Source organism: Danio aesculapii, chromosome 6 (assembly GCF_903798145.1).
Source record: "Danio aesculapii chromosome 6, fDanAes4.1, whole genome shotgun sequence".
Classification (NCBI taxonomy): Eukaryota; Metazoa; Chordata; class Actinopteri; order Cypriniformes; family Danionidae; genus Danio; species Danio aesculapii.
In genome coordinates this window covers 35,339,089-35,360,222 of record NC_079440.1, presented here as the reverse complement: position 1 = coordinate 35,360,222, position 21,134 = coordinate 35,339,089, and the positions used below count along the sequence as shown (strand labels likewise).

Sequence of the window (21,134 nt, the reverse complement as noted above, 5' to 3'; positions counted from 1 at the left end):
AAACAAAAGTAATACTTTAAAATCTTTTCTAAATGTAACTCAGGACCTTAGGACAGGTGTGATGTGCTCTGATCTTCTGGTTTTGATCAGAATCCTGGCAGCAGCATTGTGGATGAGCTGCAACTGTCTAACTGTCTTTTTGGGAAGGTCAGTGAGGAGTCCATAACAGTAATCCACCCTGCTGGTGATAAAAGCATAAACAAGTCCTCACTGGAAAGCATCTAATTCTTGAGATGTTTTTGAGATGATAGTATGCTGATGTACTTACTGCTTTGACATGACTACTGAAACTTAGATCTGACTCCAGAATCACACTGTTGTTGACCTTATTATTTGACCCATAGAGTCAAAGTACCTTTTCCTTGATTACCTCATCTCTGTTCCCAAATGCAATGACTTCTATTCGTTTTCTATTTGTTTGACTGAAGAATGTTTTGGCACTTCCAACTGTTCATTTTCATAGATTGGTAAAAAACGGTCAAATGTGTGCCAATGGCCAGCCTTACCAGAGTGCTATTGCATATTATGTGTTGTATACAACACTGTGTGTAAAAGTACTTCTGATTCAATCAAGAATATCACAACACATGTATAAAATGTAATGAACTGATGACACAAATTAGAAAATTGTCATATCCTGGCGCTATTCTTAACAGGTAATTCTATTTAACTGATTGACCGGATTTGTCAGGTGAAATCAGTTGACTTCGTCTCTACCCACAGCACTGAGCTCTGTCTACATAATAAGGTCATCACGCTTTATTGATTTAGAGTCCAGCATTAGTAGATTTCCTGTGCCTGTAAAGCAGTGCTGGCTGATCACAGGTCTGCTCTTGCCTGTGTCTTTGGCAATGCTCTGTGAATTCAGCATGTGTTGACTGTGTATTCACACATTCTCTTTGTTCAAATTCGTGTCAAAAGGGTTCACAGTGACAGTGTGGATATGAAAGAAAAAAAAGATAAGAGGTTCCATTGAAAAAGACAGCGGAAAGCAGACAGAGAGTGAAAATAAGAGCAGGGTGGGAGCCTTGAGAGGTCAGAAGAGGATACAGTGACAAGTACAAAGTGACACATTAGTTTTCATTTGTTTACCTTAAATGTATGTTTTACAACCCCAAATCAGAAAAGGTTTGGATAGTATGGAAAACGCAAAAAAAAAACAAAAAAAACAAATTTACTTTGACTTGTATTTCACTGCAGACAATATAAACACAAAATATTTCATGTTTTGTCTGGTCAACTTAATATGGTTTGTAAATATACATTATTTCTTGTCATCCAGACCTGCAACATATTCATAAAAATTGGAGCAAATTAGCGTTATTAACAAGGTAAATTGGTTAAATAATAATGTGATTTGAAACAGGTGATTGTAATTATGATTTGGTACAAAAGCAGCGTACAAGAAAGGTCTAGTATTTAGGAGCAAAGATGGACCAAGGATCACCAATTTGCCATCAAAGACTTTTACCAGAAACAAGTACAAAGACCTTGCTGCAGAGGAAAATTTCACATGTACTTGACTGGCCTGCCTGCAGTCCCGACGTGTCTCTAATAGAGAATGTGCGATGCATTTTTAAGCACAAATACGATGACAAAAACCCCATACTGTTGCCCACATTTGTTTGCAGGAAGAGTGGGACAAAATTACACTCAAAACACTTCATCACTGGTGTCTTCAGTGGTAAATGCTTTACTGTTCCAACTTTTTTATATATGTGTTGCAAGAACCAATATTGTAATATGTGTTTATGAAAAAAAAAACAATCATGAGCAACACATTAAATAATGTTTGTTTTGTTGTCTGCAATGAAATACAAGTGAAAATAAATCTAGGAATCGCAACTTTCTTTTTTATTTTCGTTTTCCATACTGTCCCCACCTTTTTAATTTGGGGCTGTAGATGATACCTGCACAACAATTAAAGTAAAATTAGCATTTTCAACCAAGACATCTTTTTAACTAAAAAACTTTTAAAAAAAAATTAACTATTGGTCAGTAGTGGACTTTTAAAGTGCCTTGTCTTATGTCCACTAATTATTATATCATATCTTTTCATTTATGTGCTTTGCCTTGAATATTAATTTGTGTTTTATGGAAAAAAAAATTAAATCTACTGATGATGTGTCCTCAAACTTTTAAATAATAAAATTAAATTAAAAATTCCAAGTTTGCAGACTTTGCCACGAAGAATGAATGCAGTTCTAAAAGCCATTCGGGCGAATCTAGCAAGGTGTCTCTAATAAAGTGCACAATAATTTCACCTTTTATTGTCATTATTTATTTTGCTATAATCTGCCCATTTCAATTAATTCATCAGAAACAACACCAATTTAATAACCATGTTAAATGTAATCAGCTCATTTACACGGATAAATATAACACTAATCAATTTAAAAATAAAATTAAGAAAAACAATAAAATTTTAGAAAATCACAAAAAAAAAATCAGTTTACACCTGTATAGAATGAAAATAATATTATAACTTGTTGTAAATATTTACAGTGAAGTCCATTGCTTAAGACGCCTTGAGTACTTAGCTGTGTCTCATCAGATTTATATTAAATCACATTTACCAGCATTAAGGACATATTTTACTAGACGCCTTTTGATTCTTTTCTAGCTCTTGCTGTTCGAAATAATATTCCATCACTAACTGTTTAATATTTGTCTGTTTTTGGTGCATTAGGGAATGTAATAACCTGAGATCTACAGTATGACTCATCCACAAACACAAATTGAGTTGGAAAGAAAGAGGATGTAAGGAAAGGAGTTTTGTCAAGACATTTATGTTTTTGTTGATCTTTATTCTTGAAATGAATCAATACACCAAAACAAACAAACACAGGAGAACACATGTACAGTATAACTCATGTCCAGTGAAATAAATCAAAGTATTCTGACAAATTGATGACATCATACAGCATGGCTCATCATAATGCTATTCAGTAGACACAGAGCTTTAAACATAATTAATGAGTAGCCATTATAAACCAAATCATCAACTTCTGAGTTTTATAGAAAATAAATCTTGTCAGTATTAAAAAACAAAACAAAACATCAACAACATGTATTAGGGAGCAGTTTAGTTATATGTATTTGACAATGAAATATAAAATCTTTTCTTAATTTTTTAAACAATTATATTATTTTTTTCTTATTTACATACAATGCATTCTCAGTAGTTTTCTTTTAAGGGTCATGAAACCCTCCTCCTTCAGTTCCAGTCCACCTCAATTAAATTACAGAGCAACGATAATCTGTCAATGGCCGTAATGACTAATTTGAAGTAATTTTTATATATTCCAATTTTTTTCTATTATAAATACATACACATACCATATATACACATATCTGATTTGAATGGACAGGAGAGTCCTTGTTTTAAGCGTTTGAATACCATGTTAGTTAGGCTCCGTCCACGCAACAACAGGTATTTTCAAAACTGCATTTTTTCTACTCTGTTTAGCTGTTTGTCCATAATAAAATGCAGTAACAGGTGACTGAAACCGAAATGCTCTTAAAAACTCTGGCCAGGGAGTAGATTTTCAGAAACTCTGAGTCCAGTGTGGCCGCTACCAAAGACTATAGAATACACAAGACATGTCACTCGTATACTTTTGAATGGGAAAAGTGTAACTGTCAATACGGCGAATGAAGCCCCGCCTTCCAGTACAGGAACCAATCAGCGATCGCTATATGGTGAATAAAGCCCACCTTCTAGTACAGTAGCCAATCAGCGATTACAGAATGACAATTCTTCGGGGGAGGGGCTCGGACCAGACGTGAGTTTCTGCAGATTTTGTGTGATATGAACATTTAGAAATAGAAAGGAGAAACTAAATAGAGAGTTGTTGTTTAATTTTATTTTACACCAAAAACAGACAAATATTAAACAGTTAGTGACAGGTTGCCCGAGCTAATGTGCATGCATACTCAAAAGGAACGATATCACAACACCAACCTCATTTATGGCTGTTCTACACATGATCAACCTCAATAATGATCAACATGAATAATGCTTCGTCAGATCGCGCTGGTCTTCTGAAGTAATCCACAACTTGGTCTTGATGGCGAATCACCTCCAGAAAATTTGACAGGAATGACTGTACCTCGCGTTCGTTTCATACAGATTATAAAACCAGAAAACTTTTGTCATCAAGTGCACTTAGTTAATTTAAAAGTACAGATTTCAAGATTTATTTGGATATATTTCTTATGTCTGTGAAGCAAGTATTTGCTGAGATTCCAGTGTGTTTGTTGACCACCAAACTCTCATAAAAGCACACGTCTGAACTGACCTTACCCCCAGAAAAATGTCAGTCTATAGCGATCGATGATTGGCTCCTGTACGAGTAGGCAGGGCTTTATTCGCCATTTTGACCTTTACAATTTTCCCCATTCAAAACTATACAAGTGATATGTCTTGTGTATTCTATAGTCTTTGAATGCACTCAATACTTAATTCCTCGTTTGGTGTGAACCCAGCATAAAAGGCTTTTATTGCCACCTGTTGGTGCCCTTAACCTGCATCTAAGTGTATTTTTTTGTGGACAGATAATTTTTTTTTAAATAAGGGCAGGAAACTTTTACAAAAATACCTGTGTACACGTGGACATGGCTTTAATCTGCTGATGGATCAGCTGACAGATGCAGTTTTCAAATGCAGCAGAGTCCATGTAGTGCTCTGGTAAACCGGTGATCATTAGAGACAGTCACAGTCATATGTGTTGAGCACGTAAACCCAATGGCCTATCAGCAGTGTTCAATAATCCACTCAACAGTGCTCAAAATAAAAATGGAATTGCTGTCATCTTCACATCTTTAAAAATTTTAGTAGAGAATCCTAGCAGTTGGTACTACAGACAACACTACCAGCACTGAGACCTATAATCAACACCTAACTACTGAATGGTCTCACCGCTTGATCAAAAATTTCAGAAGTAGCCTCTTCTCATAGGATAACAAAACTCAATCTCATAATTAATAATTAGACACCAACTTGTCATTGGAGTACTCACAGCCCCAAGATTTTAAACCCCGGGAGAGCTCGAAATCACTGTTATTCCCTACAATTAAAGCTAACAGATGCTAATGTTGTCTTAATTGGTGTTCAACACACATAAACCTGTTAAAATCTCAGGAAATTACTTTTAAGCCTAAATCTCTTAATTATATATTAGCCGTTTAAAGAGTATACTGCCCACCCAGTCAATTAAAAATAGGGGGGGGGGGGTTTAAAGACATTAAAGAGTATAAAATTATTATATTATTATTTCTTATACATACAAGGCACTTTTATCTCAGCCTAATTGCTAAAAGCTTCAATGTATAGAATATATACCATATACTTAAAGAGTATATACCACCCTGCCAATGCAATACAGGAAATTAATACTAAAACAGTGTAAATATTTCTTTTCAAATATTTAAAATGCTCAAATATGAAGCAAAGAACCATAGAGTTTCATAATTTCCCTTGAACAGATCTAGTCTTATGTAATCGGATTGCACACTCTCGTTTATTGTACATGTAAAGTAGATTCACTCATCGATATAGAGACATGCTCTTACTCTGGTAAAGGTACATGTAGCCATCGCAGAAGAGTCGTTTCGCCACACCATCCATTTCTCGAGGCACTTGATTTGCCAGCTGAGCCAAAGGCATGTGCAAATACTGGCCAACCTCAGGACAAGCACGCACTTCGGGGATATTATAACCATTGCTTTCACCTGCAAACAGGTTCTGTAAGTGTACTGAATGTTCTACTCCACTAAATGTGTGTGAACTCACACTGAGAACACATTTACTTACCAACACGGTCAGCCATACTATCAAAAAAGATCCAGTCAGTATCCCGAGGTCCATGTTTGACGAAAGAGACGTAGTGGCTGGTCTCTATGCACAGTACAGCAAACAGCTCCAGTTTCTCTGGTGGAGGCGTGAGTGAATCAGAGTAAGAGAAGCCCTGAGGAAGATGAAGACTGCTGGGAGTGTGGTGTCGACGCTGCTGGTGAGAGTGAACCTACACAGAAATATCAATTCCAAGATGGTTTAGGATATTATATTGAAAATAAAGTAGGAAAATTCATTGATTATTCTGAAATTTATTGGTAATTATTATTACTGCTACTGTACATTTATAGCCGAATGAGTATGATTACGCACAGTTTTAATTTTGTATTATTATAATTAAATGTACTCATTTATTGCACGCATCATATATCATTACACATTTTTTTTACACTCACCGGCCACTTTATTAGGTACACCTGTCCAACTCCTCGCTAATTTCTAATCAGCCAATCACATGGTAGCAACTCAATGCATTTAGTCATGTAGACTGGGTCAAGACGATCTGCTGCAGTTCGAACCGAGCATCAGAATGGGGAAGAAAGGTGATTTAAGTGACTGAACGTGGCATGGTTGTTGGTGCCAGAGAGGCTGGTCTAAGTATTTCAGAAACTGCTGATCTACTGGGCTTTTCATGAACAACTATCTCTAGGGTTTACAACGAAAGGTCTAAAAAAGGAAGATATCCAGTGAGTGGCAGTTCTGTGGGCGCAAATTCCTTGTTGATGCCAGAGGAAAGGAGAATGGCCAGATTGTTTTGAGCTAAAAGAAAGGCAACAGTAACTTAAAATCCACTCGTTTCAACCGAGGTATGCAGAATAGCACCTATGAACGCACAACATCTATGAACCTTGAGGCGGATGGGCTACAGCAGCAGAAGACCACACCGGGCGCCACTCCTGTCAGCTAAGAATGGATAACTGAGGCTACAATTCACACAGGCTCACCAAAATTGGACAATATAAGATTGAAAAAACGTTGCCTGCTCTGATGAGTCTCGATTTCTGCTGCGACATTCTGATGGTAGAGTCAGAAGTTGGTGTCAACAACATGAAAGCATGGATCCATCCTGCCTTGTATCAACGGTTCAGGTTGCTGGTGGTGGTGTAATGGTTTGGGGGATATTTTCTTGGCACATTTTAGGCCCATTAGTACCAACTGAGCATCATGTCAACACCACAACCTACCTGAGTATTTGCTGACATTGTCCATCCCTTAATGACCACAGTGTACCCATCTTCTGATGGCTACTTCCAGCAGGATAACGCGCCATGTCATAAAGCACGAATCATCTCAGACTGGTTTCTTGAACATGACAATGAATTCACTGTACTCAAATGGCCTCCACAGTCACCAGAACTCAATCCAATAGAGCACCTTTGGGATGTGGTGGAATGGGAGATTTACATCATGGATGTGCAGCTGACAAATCAGCAGCAACTTTGTGATGCTATCATGACAATATGGACCAAAATCTGAGGAATATTTCCAGTACCTTGTTGAATCTATGCCACGAAGAATTAAGGCAGTTCTGAAGGCAAAAGGTGGTCTAACCCGGTACTAGTAATGTGTACCTAATAAAGTGGCTGGTGAGTGTATATTGTTTATATCATGTATTGCATATACATTGTCAGTTTAATAATACACATATATATCATATGCAAACTTAATACATAATAATTAATATAATAATTCATTTTTTAAAACATCATCAAGTTTTTTTTTATGTCTTTTATTTAATACCCCATTCCAATCAAGGCTACATTTGTTAAATTAACCAAAAGTGAAATAGCATCAGGTTTTGTTATATACATTTCAAAATGTGATCATTACTATAAGAATCATTATTAATAATTAAGCATAAATAATCATTGATAATAATAACTAAGAACGATTTATCAAAATGATTTCTGAAGGATCGTGTGATTCTGAAGAGTGAAGTAATGAAATCTAAAATTTTGCTTTGTTGTCACAAATTTTTTTTTTACATTTTATGTATTTAACTACTTTTAAAAAATGTGACTATTATTATAATCTATTATTATATATTATATTATAATCAGAAATCTAAAAACAATACGCATGTTTAAAACCTTACCTGAGTGGAACATTTGGAACAGAAATATTTGAATCCTGTATCACTAAACAGTGCGTCTCTAAAGCATTCAGCGCACTCCTCATTTGCCAGATGACCACACAACACACACTGCTGAGGACCTATGAACAAATGTACATAAACACACACCTCACACCACTTAACAGAACACACAGGAACTACGAAATAGACAACCAGGAAAGCCCCAGGACATTAATATTTGTTTGAATGTTGAAGAGACGTTACTATCAGCGAGAAGACCAGTGATGTCCAGTTCAGTAGAAGGAATGATTTTAGGAAACATTTTAAAACTCTTTCCTGAGCGAGGCATCGTGAGAATCAGACAGGCAGGAACCTGTAGATATAATGACAAATAACAAAACAAAAGATCACACAATAATTCATACATCTAGATTGTAAAAATCTATTTCGATTAGATGTCAGGAAAGACACTTATTGGGAACACTGGTTCCATTCAAGTGACAAAAACCAAACATTTAAACAAAGAGATACAGCACTCTCTGCAGGTCAAACAGGGAATGTCCAACCAAAAAAGGACAAATAAAGAACTGAAAGCAGTACTTGAAACAGTCAGTTACATAAAAAGCACTGAGAAAATAAGAATTGATACTGTACCTCTGCTAGTTTGAGACTGTTGCTGTAAAAAGAATGTTCTAGTAGCTGTTGAACTGTTGGCAGGACTAAATGGTGGTTATAATCCATAAAGATTTGATAATAGTAACAGCTTTGCACTTTGTGTCTACTTCCTGATTGGCTGTTAAAGGGTAAACAAATTATTATACATACACATACATGCATACATAAACACTCAAAAACAATAAATACACAAATAAATAAAATTAAACTAATGGTATTCTGTTAAAAATGAACAACAACAACGACAACCAAAGGAAAATAAGACATTATACATAACAAATTCTGAAAATTAGTAGCATGATTCAAGAATTGGGTCAAGAATTTTATTCTTTAACTGAATTACTTTCAAGAACCCATAGCAAAACTGAATATCATGAATGTTACCATTTTTGTAAACTGAACCCCATATTAATTCATTTCAGTATTTCCAACATGTAGCTAAAATACACATGGGCAACAGAAACATGGTGTGATAAATAAGAGTTATTTTGTTTAGTATATTTTGAATAATATCTTAGCTTATAAATATGTATAGATAGCAGTTGTGAATTGCAAATTCCTTTTGTTTTCTATTCGTACTCAGGGTTTCTGTGTGTTCATCAAGTTAAATTTAACAATTTTTAAGACCATTTTAATACTATTATGAATGAAATGTAAGACTTATACAGGGCTAAACACTAAGTCTTTTTGCTAATGGCCCAAGTTGGGCCAATGGAATTTTTTTTGCATGCCACAAAAAACAAAAATGTACTTATGTCTTATCCACATATTTTATTGTTTCAAAACAAGAAAACTCTAGTTGAATACTCCCTTTTCAACATAAGTGTTTAGTTTTTTTAATGACAAGTTTAAAATTGTTAAATGTATATTTATTACAGAGAAACTTACATGAATAAAAAATATTTTAATAATATTATTTATTAACATTATGTCCATTCCCCCTTACTTTTGTAAATAGTTCTTGTATAAATGGAAGATCATGTAAAGGAATATGTTGCTCTGTTATTATTATGAGTAATTGTTTTTAGTTTTTTTACTCTGATTAGAGATTTTAATTTGGAGAATTTGTTGCATCTCTTTGCAATAAAACAATTAAATATATAAAAAAAGGTTTCATTGAGATGAATTGTTGGTGATTGGATGGATCTCGGCCCAACTGGGTATCTTTACTTGAACAGAGGTAATGTAAGACCTGTTTGAAATTATTTAACACCTACAACAATAATATTTAAGGCCTAAAATTTTGTTTTGAAAAATGTAAGACATTTTAAGACCACGCAGACACCCTGCTCCTGGAAAATTCTTTTAAATCATTGAACAGCACCCTTACCAGAGACTGAGCAGTGGATCAAGAAAGAGAATCTCTTGCATGATGAGAGAGAGGAACTCTTCAGGATCTGCACACATGGAGGAAAATCACTGTGCTTAGTGTAATTCTATAAAACAGCCAAGAGGTCTTTTATAGATAATGAGATCTAAATAATTTGTGGAAACAGCTGTGTAATATTTTGGATCTGTGTTTTTTGATGACTTGCAGAGAAATGTAAAGTTGGACATTTGCCTTTAATATTCTGTTTGAAATCTGACACAGTTAACAAAGCTTTGACATCAAGAAGATGGTGTACCCTTCTCATCTGTGGTGTAAGTGGGGCAGTGTTCCCGTTTTTGTAATTGTTTCCGAAGATTCATCACACTGCGCGCTGACACAAAACCTTGTCTGTGATAATAAAATAAATGTTATGGTTAAAATTCAGTTCTACACATGTATGTATTGTGTGTATGTATGCACCATAAGAGTGACTGAAACCAGTTTGAAAATTTCAGTTTTACAAATACAATGGACACAAAGCTGAACTCACTTGCGAAGAGGGTTGACGATGTTCTTCAGCAAGATCTCTTGAATGGTTTTGTCCTCGTGATGTATAGACTTAAAAAGCAGAGAATCCAGAACTGATGAACAGGAAAACACACTGGATAAAAAAACAAACAAACAAAAGCAAAATATATAAGATCATCCCATATTATAAAATATTTCATAAGTTAATTAAATCACCATAAATGAACTTTCCTTCATAATTTCCTCACCCTCATGTCATTCCAAACCAAAAGGACTTTGTGCATCTTCAGAGGACAAATGAAAGTATTTTAAACCAAGTTTAATGAGTAATATCCCTCTAACCAAAACTCTGATGCTTCAAAACTTTCATGAACAACTAAAATAAAATCCATATTAAATTAATGTTCTTATCTTAAGTCTTCTGAAAAGATGTGATCGCTTTATATGATAAACAGATTTAATTTAGAGTTGTAATTAAACATTAATCAACAAACAATATTTACTGCATTGACATTTGTTTGTGGAAACTTAAGCACCTAAGTGTTTTTCAGCCACTGGCTAAAGATTGATGTGACTATTTTCTATTTCATCAGGTTCCTTTTACAGCATCTATAATGTAAATAATCAAAATATAGTATGTTTACTAAACCTAAGCATTCATTTAGCTGTTCATGCGCAAAATGAAGTGATGCATTTAAACACAAGCGCCGTGAGCAGAGGCGTAGCGGACATTTTAAAAGTGGGGGGGACGGCTGTATGAGATCATACGTTCATATAATCATTAATCACCAGTTTCTAGATGGTCTGTCTCTAAAAGTGAGGGTTGCTACGCCCCTGGCAGTGAGGAGCAGAGGGCACAGTCAAAATCAAATCGCTCATATAAGTTTGCAGAAGGCATGTAAAATAATATACTATTTTTTACTAAATCTAAATATGTTTATGGACAAATAATAGCCTAATGTAAAATATAACAGCAAAACATCAGTAGGCCATTTGTATTGGGTACACCTTGCGGTATTGAGGATGAGTCGTCTGCAAATGTGTTATTAATTTGGACGATCTCATGCATTAGTTAACAAGAACTTTGGCGCAGATAATGCACTGTGGCTGGGTCAGGGACTCAAAAAATGAAAAAAAATAATAATAATAATAATTCAGGTAACTACAGTATCTTGGTGTTTCCAGTATTGCTAGTATTGTGACCCGAAATGTTTGGAGCTTCCTTACCTGGGTCCAGTATGATTGGGTCATTACTATTAGCTGCTGAAGGTGAATCAGTGAGACTCTGTCTTTTTTTGTGGAGTTCGAATTACAAATTTGTCAATTTTTTGGTCGGCCAGGGGATTAAATGAACTAAGGCAACATGATTGTTCTCCTAATTGTCCACTGCTAAAATTTTACCCCCCACAGAGCTTGCTGAGACCCGCTTGTGGGCCGGGACCCCACTGTTGGGAACCGCTGGTTTTGATAATGTATATGTAATGTAAAAAGCAATATGGAAGATTATATTTCTGTTTTTAACACTCTGAAATTGATTTAGTTGTAAAACAAAACATAAACAAGTAAATAGCGCTCTTCCATCTATCCAGCAATGGGGAAATTGGCAGTAATTAGTAATAATTCCTGTACCCTCCCAGCCTGTGTCAACCACTACGCTTACGTTGAACAAAGTGCTTGTCTCCATATCTCCACAAGCACGCCGCCATTGTGGAAATCCTTGCATGCATAAAATGATGTACATTATGACTTGTTTTGCTTGCTGCACAACTGAAAACGTGCTAGATATAGTACAATTTTTCAAAAGGTTTTTGAGTTTGTTTTTTGAGTTTGTTTTTCAACTCGTGAATGACTCAGGATGTCAACAGATGGTTATAATGTTTTCTATGGTTAGCAATTCGGAGAGTGTTCATGACTTTATTTGTGTTTCAAAGACGAAAAAAAGTCTGAAGTGTTTGGAAAGACATTAAAGTGCATAAATGATGACAGAATTTCTGTTTTAGGGTGATCTAACCCTTTAAAACTTATTTTCTTGTGTTCAACCAAATCAGATGTTATGATCAGCTGCAATGATTCATTCTGACCTGAACAGTGCAGAGTCCATATAACAAGAGTTGCAGTGACCCTGAATGCCCTTGTTCTGGCCTATCAATCGCTGTGACACATCTTCTGTTCTAATAGGTGGTACATTTTCTACTTCCACAGACACCCCATCATGATCTGTTAAGAGAAAACAAAAAAAGGCACACAAGTAAAGTTCCATTGAAGTATGTAATGGATGATTGGCCTTTCACTTTCTACTACTCAACACTTGACACATTGTCTCCATAGGTGAGTGCTTACCACATAAACAGGTCTTACCAATGTATCCATTCGATTTGTTCTCATTTGCACCAGAGACAGAATCATCAGGCCGACAAACTGACAGTTTTACAAATAAACCACCTTTAGAAGGACAGTCAAAGTACTGTTTTCCTTTATATTTTCCGTCACACACTCCACTGCCTGTCTCCTAACACAAAATACATACATTTCACTTTTTTAAATTAATTTAACTATTTGATTATTTGTCAAAAGATGACAACAGTTGAATTAGTACATAGAGAATTTACCACTTCCAGCCCAGCACTCTTCTCAGAAAAATCAGGTAGATATCCAATCCAGCGGACAATTCCAAGTTTATTGTCCAGATACTGCACTAGGGAGCCAACAGAGATTCCTCCTGAATCAGAAGCGCTTCCCATCTCTTGGTTCTGTGAAGTGTCCATTTTTTCATCTAGTAATTTTTTTAAATAGAAAAACAGCAATTATTGTTGTATAGCATTCTTCACTGTTAATGTACACAAAAATGCAATTACACAACATATGGGTTACCATTATCTAACAACTCCTCTTTCATTGTGCAATCCAGTGGGATTAATATCTCTCCACCTTGCTTGCCCTCTTCATCTTTATCCTGAAAAAAGAAGCATTTTAATAAATCCTTCTTACCTTGAATAACATTATACAAAAGCTCATCATATGAATTTAGCATCAATTTAGTATCAATTTAAATAGAGCTGACCATAAATTTGAGCATTTTAAGATTAATGTAGTATACTGTATATCCAAGTCTAAAACTTGGTTCACACCAAAAACAACTGTTATCACTACTCTGATGAATATATTTGCCTCCACATCAACACTCAGCATTGTTCTATTTATTACAAATAAATACTTTGCTTATTTGTCAGTTTATATGTTTGATGCTCTATAAAAAAAATAAATTCTGATTGGCTGTCAATGCTTTTATTGTTCAGCAAATGACAAAAAATGAGCCGAAAAGTGATTCCAATATTGTTCCTTAAACTTGTTAGAATAAAATAGATGTCTTAAACATTAACTTATTATAAAACATGTAGTTATTATTAATATGGTTATAAGAACATTCAGATTAACTTTCATTTTTGGACTTTGTATGATCATACCAGTCTAGTTTTGGTTTTGTCTTAACATGTAGGCAAAGTGTCTCAAAAAGTTCACTCTCTCAAAAATATGCTGTCATTATTCATTTATCTACTAAACAAAGCAATCATACAGGCTTGGAACCACAATTGATTTTCGGGTTAATTATTCATTTGAGTCACTCTAACGAAAAGGCAATACTCACAGTAGATATGAGAACCATTTTACCATCTTGGCTGTTCTTTATATCCATAACCATGCCATGGTGAGGATTATTTTCAAGAAAATAGATTACTCTGTCTCCAACATCAAGAGGCTCATTAGATGTCATGGACAATAGAGGCAGAGGAGTTGATACTGGTGGTGCTGATGGCTTATGATCAATTGGTGTGATTCTTGTAAAAGGAGCAAAAACTCCTGAGTTTTTGGGACATTTAAAGCAGGTTTTGTAGTTAAAGGAACCATCATTTTGCCCTTTTCCTTTGTCTTCCCCCTATGAACAGAAGGGGGTAGAGCGTTTCATAAAAACCGTTTGCATTGCTCCACCTTTGTTCTCACTTCAACAATACAGACACACTTTCATATACAAAAACAACTCACCTGTAGTTCCACCCCAAAGAATGTTCCTGTTATAGGATTACTGCTGTAATTGATAATACTACCAATGTATCGAATTATACCTTTGAGTTTTTCCCCATTGTATTCCACAAAAACACGATCACCTATGGTCAGATTTAGGGCCTCATCTAAATCTTTCTGATGCTTCAGTGTCAACAGTCTCTCTTCACTAGATTCAACAGCCAGCAGTAATTCTGCTGCCCTGATGCTCAGTGGCTTCAGAAGAACTTTATCAAGTTCATTTTCAACTGTCCTGCCCATACGAATTACAGGTAAAATGTCTGTAGCCTGTCTCCTTTGCCTGGACTCATATTGTTGTTTATCTATGAAGCATATTTCACCAGCATCAATGAAGCTATTTGGTGGAGGAGGTTTGGCAGTGATGATGAAGTATATCTTCTTGCTGGCTGCGGCCATTTCTTGAAATTGTCACTTGGAAAACTGAAGTATATCAAGCTTTCAGGTTGACAGCAGCGTTTCCAGCGAGGACAATGTTCATTTATTTGCTCACTTCCTCTGAATAATGCATGTTAATAATGTGTGTCATTCAAAGAATTCCAAGTAATAAAAAATAAGTGATTCAAACAACTGCACTGATAGATGGTTGAGCCGTGTAGACACCCTGTAAAGAAATAAGCAGGCAATTGCTATATACTTTTTAAAACGAGTTTTAATAATAAATAAACACTTGACATAGTATAATTTAATAATTTCTTATAAAAAATAACATCTCAGCCTTGTTTTTAAACTTCACAAACATTCGAAGAGTTTATGCTCTTTACTTACCGAGGTCAATACTTTCGATTTCTGTTAAAAAAGTAAACTCAGCAGAACTCAAAACTGTTCGTCTTTCTCCACATATGCACTACGCTTAAAAGCTTACTAGAATAAAGATAATAAAGTGATTGTGAGAAGTCTATAATGCAGCTCTAAATTAAACTACCCCCTGACATTCTGTTTATGTTTTGTAAAGATAGGGGAAGTGCTTTCGAGCAAAACCAAAAGTAAAGAGTCCTGTTGAGAGCCGTGTTGTGATTGGATGTTGTTTGTATACGTCATCACTGCCGGCGTCGCAGTTTTATGACAGTCGTGTTTTGGTGTAAAGATGGCTGAACGTGAAGCGCTAAAGAGAGAAATAGAGGAGCTCCAAAGTAAGAGTGGTTTCTGTATTTATATGTTGAATTACTATAGTTTGACAGTTGTTACATTAACCTTTTGAATTAAGTGTTCAGTTACAACGTGGCTGATTTAACGTTAACGGTTATTCCCTGAAGCTAAGATAACGCTGCACACAATAACGTTAACACCTTAACACCTCGGTTATGTGTTTGTAATCTCTGTAATAAATGTAATATCATGTATTTACATCATTAATAAAACTGTTGTTATACATAATGTTATCAAGTCAATAAATCAAGAAACTTTGTCACTAACGTTAGGTTAACGTAGAACTTTACAAAAAATAACTTGTTTATTAAAGGTTAAATTAACAAAACTGTAAGCTAGAATTTCATTGAAAGTCATAGAAATGTATGGACGTTTCTGCGTAATAATTTATTATTAACATACAGTTTAATAATTTGCTATTATTTGTTTTCTTCAGACATGCTGTCACATGTGTTTTCTTAGAAGCTGATGAATGCGTCACTCATATTAAGTGATTTTGATGAAAACTTCATTAATGTAACTTTGACACCATGATTGCATAAATTGTCTGTGACAGTATGGCATATAGACATGTTTAATGACATAATAATGACCAGGATTTAAATATAATTATGCATATAAGTTTTAAAATAAAACTTTATAAAACAAAAAAATAAATAAAACAAATACAAAATTGTAAATTAGTGAGTAAATAGTTGAAATAATAAAATACTAAACAAAATAAAAAATAATAATATTTTCATTTAGGTCAATTAATAAATACATTAGTATAGTAACAAAAAAATATAGGATTAAATAACCCTTTATGCAATAATTATATAAATCAATACAAAATATGATTACATACAGTTGATTGGTTCAAAATGATAATCAAAAGTTGATGATCAAATATGATTAGAAGATTTAAATGAATACAAATTTATGTTATGATTTAGCATGAATTGTTCTCTCAGGTGTGGATTTTCTAGTTTTTTATTTAGAAATCCAATTTTTTAAATGTATGTCTTATATTTCAGAATCTCAGAAAATCTAAACTGATGTGATGCCTATGCATTCTATCTTATTAACTTTTTTTTTTTTACATAATCTGCTGTAATTTCACGTACTTCCTCTTGACTTTTGCAGACCTCATTAATGACTATAAAAGTACCCATGGTGACATCCCATCAAGGGCTGGCCAATGGGGTCATCCCAGACGTGGTTTGAGGAGTGGCCGGGGCCAAGTTCGGGGCCAAGCCTCGCACTACACGCAATCATATTCATCACTGCCACATGGGGCTCATTCTTCTGGCAGCTGGAGGAAAACATACTCGCTTAACAACAAGACCAACAGGGCATCTGGGAGTCATTCATTCCATTCAGCTGTAAACCAACCTCCTCACCACATCAGCACATCTGGAGCCACTGCTGCTGGGAGTAATGTTGGACTTATTGGGAGCAACAATGTTTCATTTAAAAAGCTGCAGCCTGAACAAACCAAGGGAAAAGCTGCACCATCTTCCCACGGTGTTCAAAGTGACGCTTTAAAAGACAAGAAAAGTGAAGAGAGTACAAAAAGGACAATGTTTTTGTCTGCAACAGGAAAAGTTCATCATGGCTGTTCATCTACCAATGAAACAACTGACTCGACTTCATCATCGGGGTCTGAAAGAAAGATAAAACCCACTTTAAAATCATTATCAGCAGCGAACAATCCATCTATTCCTTCATCTGTCAAACCTGCAGCTCAGCTTCAAGTCAAACCACACCTCCCCACTACTACCTCATCCAATAGGACTGTTGTAATCTCATCTGCCAATCAAGATTCTTCAATCCCTTCTTCTGCCTCTAACATTCAGTCTCAGGCTTCGGTGAGTCCAGTAAAGCCCCAGTTAAAGCTAGACTCAACTCGTGTAGCCTCACCATGCCATAAGAGATCTCAGTTTACTTGGGTGAAAAGCCAAGAAGCGATAAACATAAACAGCACACCTAAGCCACTGACCTCAGGATCATCTCCTGGGACGATTCCCACCAGACGAGCCTCCAGCTCTAATAAGAGGGTGTCTCGCAAGCCTAATAATTCCCCCGGAGCTCCTAAAACCTCAAAGTACACTTGGGTGTCTTCATCTTGCTCTTCGTCAACAGCTGGGAAAGCAAACACTCCAGTGAAATTGCCACGCAAACCCCTTTCGCCAAAATCTCTTAAAGCCCCTGCAAGAACTTTTCAAGGTGGACTGGAGGGACTGAAGAAAGAAAAGAAGTATACCACTATGACAGTGACGCCTTTAAAAAAGTCTAGAGCTGGTGCTGCCACTACATCACATGCTGGTCATACCAGTCGATATAGCTGGAAGGCAGCTGGACAAAATGCCACTGCAAATACATCTAATTCATCTTCAAGGACGACCCATAAGAGCACTGTGTATCGGTGGACTGCTAACAACAATGGCCAAAAGGGGGAAAAGAGATCCGTCTTGTCCCCTAATATCCCTGCTACAGCCACACTGTCAGTTGGCGCCTTTAAGCTCAGGAGCCGAACGAAGATCATCAGACGATCTCCTAGCAAGTGAGTATTTTGCTCCATTAATATTGTGGAATGTACCACAGAAGCAGAGAATGAAGTATTTTTTTGGGGATGCACAAATATTAAAACTGAATGGCCAGCTTAGTATAATAAATAGTTATTTTAATTCCATAATCTGATAAATGCCACTGTTTTGTCTGAATAAATAAATAAACACACCTAAAATCAATTGTGTTAAATGCTACAGATGGATCGTTCAGTGTAGCAGATGTATTTAGATAAAAACAAAACAACACACATACTTATTTATCTAAAGCAGCTTGTATGTGTACTTATTCTTGTGCAAAATATGAAAGAATAAGTAGTCATGCTTTATTTTAATTGAAACCATGATTTAAATCATGGTAAGGGAATCTACTGCATAAAACATATGCTGACTAAGTTGGCGGTACATTCCGCTGTGGCGACCCCCCCCCCCCCCCAAAAAAAAAGAAAATAAATGAAAGAATGAATGAATCATAATGACAAAATGATGAAAAAAATGAAAAAAAAAACCCAGTGCTTTGAAGGAGAGCGAGTATATAGCCTTAAATATACAATTAACTAGTATTTAGGTTATTTTTATAAATTGTGTTCTAAATTTTTGTATTTAAATTCTAATTATATTATATTTTTTTTCTTGATTATTACCCCTACTAGTAATAGTTTCCAGTGTCTCTGTAAATCATAGTAATGATGCATGATGATAGTCGTTATTTTTCTAAAACATTTAAATAAATGAAACCAATACAAATGTTAAGTATGCATAGAAATATTCTGAATTTGATCATTTTAAATTGTAGAATAATTGCCTATATTCTCAAACGTCTATTAGTGGCATAAAAAAATTGTTACTAAACTGTCCTCTAGATGGCAGCACATTGTAACTTAATGCTTTGTTCCCTGTTTACATTCAGTTGAACTGATAATCGAACTGAATCTTTTTAACTGACAAGGAACCAAGCTAACAAGCACACACAAACTATTTATTAACACTTTTTATTCATTTTTTTTCCTATTTAATGCATTTTTGTCTTGAAACAGTCCCTGCTTGGAGAGAAGACACAGTCCCAATGTGCAGACTTCAAAGAGTCGGTATTCCTTGTGGAGGAGGACACACGCTCAGGTGAAGAGTCCAACCGGTACCAAGCGAGCACAGCCCAAAGTGCTGGTTTCCTTTGGCAGGCACAAGCTCCGTCGCCTCTCTCTCACCTCCACCTCATTAGGGACCTCAAGATCAGGTCAGTTACTATGACTGCACATTCACCAAATGCTTTGCAACTCTCAAATCACAATGCAGCTCCACCTTTGCCTTTTTAAACGCACAGATTGTTTTTACCCCCTCTGTGACTAATTGGCTTAATTGGTAATTAACACAAAACAACCTCTGGAAATTCATTATCGCTGCTTGGTTTGTATTCCTCAGAGAGGGGTTAAGATGGGCTTTATGTTCCCATGGAAACAAATATGCAGCAAAGATGAACAGTACAGTGGGTACTGTTGTGTAAGTTTTAATGTAGATTTGGTCATGGAAATCTTCCTTTGAGTTTTTCGGTGTCATCGTGTGTGTGTGTGTGTGTGTGTGTGTGTGTGTGTGTGTGTGTGTGTGTGTGTGCGTGTGTGTGTGTGTGTGTGTGTGTGTGTGTGAAATTTTTTAGATTCAACTATGGTTTCATAATTTCAGAGGATGTCATACACGTTTGAATGTAATGTGTAAATGTAATCCTACAGTAGGTTATGCCTTATATCACACTGCTTATATTTTACTGCTCAATGCTATACCTTGGGTCCTTATTTGCATGCAGTGTCAAGGATTTGATAGATGCAACACGCAACCTGTTTACTTACTAATAATAAGTATACATAATACTGTACATTCTTAAATATTGTATTACCTACTAGTGTCAGGATTTTTTCTTCTTGATTGGACTTTTGCATGGATGAGCCTTTTTTTTTCTCCAATTGATCAATTGACGTGTTTTCCATCACTGTTTGACACTGTTTGTACATAGAAACAACTGTTTATACACAACACATTGCATTTTAATTTTATTTATTATTACATAACCTGACATAACTGGCGATTAGATTGTAGGTCAAACAGGGCTTTAAGAATCACTTTGATTATCAGTCATCAGCCCCGCGTTGAATTTTGTTGGAATATTGCATACTTGCTATTTGATGATGAAAGATCATTAATCATGATTGAGTTTGCAGTCATGCGTATGTCATTATGTGACAAGAGGCTTGAAGTTGTGTTAATTAACTGCACATTTTATTTTTTAAAAGGGCACCTATTTGACACCTTTTACACGATGTAAGTTAAGCCTTTGGTGACTTTGGTGCCTCCAGAATGTGTCTGTAAAGTTTCAGCTCAAAATGGGTATTTTGATCAGATAATTTATTATCTTCCGGAATCGGTCCATTTTTGTGTCTGAGTACATTGTAGCTGTTTTTTGTAGTCTGTGGCTTTAAATCCAAAGGAGCTGCTTCTCCCCGCCCACCATTCCCACGTGCATGTCTGCTTTTCATCATGCGTTACGTCAGATAAACAGCAGTCAGTGACAGAGACAGACTTGGATGAAGATGAAATACAGCTCATTAGTCAAAAATGTTTATTTCATGTATTAGTGGTGGAGTTTATTCAAGCCTTTCTGAAATGAATGCCGTTTGCAGTACACAAACACACACACACACACTCACACACTCACACACATATTAGCATTTACTGACACCATGTGGCCGTGGTGATCATAGTGGTTAAGAATTACATAGTGATTTTATGGTCTGTTGAAGGCATTTGTGATATTTATATAATTTGATACTTTATTGGTTAATTTGTTGAGTGATTAAGATGAATAATATTATGCTGTATTATTCTGTGTCAAAGATCAAGTGGCTTGGGGATATGGATTAGCTCCAC

The 21,134-nt window shown here is 35.5% G+C and overlaps 2 protein-coding genes across 2 annotated transcripts in view; one reads left to right on the top strand and one right to left on the bottom strand.

The window, feature by feature from the left end:
• Positions 1-5,503: 5,503 nt before the first annotated feature.
• On the bottom strand, positions 5,504-15,506 carry cyldl (cylindromatosis (turban tumor syndrome), like). The gene is made up of 15 exons (XM_056460078.1): positions 15,289-15,506; positions 14,485-15,124; positions 14,090-14,377; positions 13,315-13,396; positions 13,053-13,216; positions 12,802-12,952; positions 12,525-12,660; positions 10,466-10,576; positions 10,232-10,323; positions 9,937-10,003; positions 8,586-8,724; positions 8,196-8,304; positions 7,953-8,071; positions 5,816-6,026; positions 5,504-5,733 (listed from the first exon to the last, which is right to left on the bottom strand). The coding sequence occupies exons 2-15, from the start codon at positions 14,917-14,919 to the stop codon at positions 5,549-5,551; spliced, it is 2,289 nt and encodes a 762-aa protein (XP_056316053.1). The 5' UTR covers positions 14,920-15,124; positions 15,289-15,506; the 3' UTR covers positions 5,504-5,548.
• Positions 15,507-15,599: 93 nt separating this feature from the next.
• The window catches only part of zc3h3 (zinc finger CCCH-type containing 3), a 143,198-nt gene continuing 137,663 nt past the window's right edge, over positions 15,600-21,134 (top strand). The window contains exons 1-3 of the mRNA XM_056460077.1: positions 15,600-15,653; positions 16,795-18,214; positions 19,256-19,452. Coding sequence (XP_056316052.1) covers positions 15,608-15,653; positions 16,795-18,214; positions 19,256-19,452 — 1,663 coding nt within the window. The 5' untranslated portion in view covers positions 15,600-15,607. The remainder of the gene's footprint in view (positions 15,654-16,794; positions 18,215-19,255; positions 19,453-21,134) is intronic.

Excerpts from the sequence above, each read along its gene's own strand:
- cyldl (XM_056460078.1), bottom strand. The coding sequence starts at position 14,919 with ATGGCCGCAGCCAGCAAGAAGATATACTTCATCATCACTGCCAAACCT. Across the intron at positions 14,378-14,484 it reads TCTTTGGGGTGGAACTACAG|GGGGAAGACAAAGGAAAAGG; the intron begins GTGAGTTGTTTT and ends TTCTGTTCATAG. Across the intron at positions 6,027-7,952 it reads GTTCCAAATGTTCCACTCAG|GTTCACTCTCACCAGCAGCG; the intron begins GTAAGGTTTTAA and ends ATTTCTGTGTAG.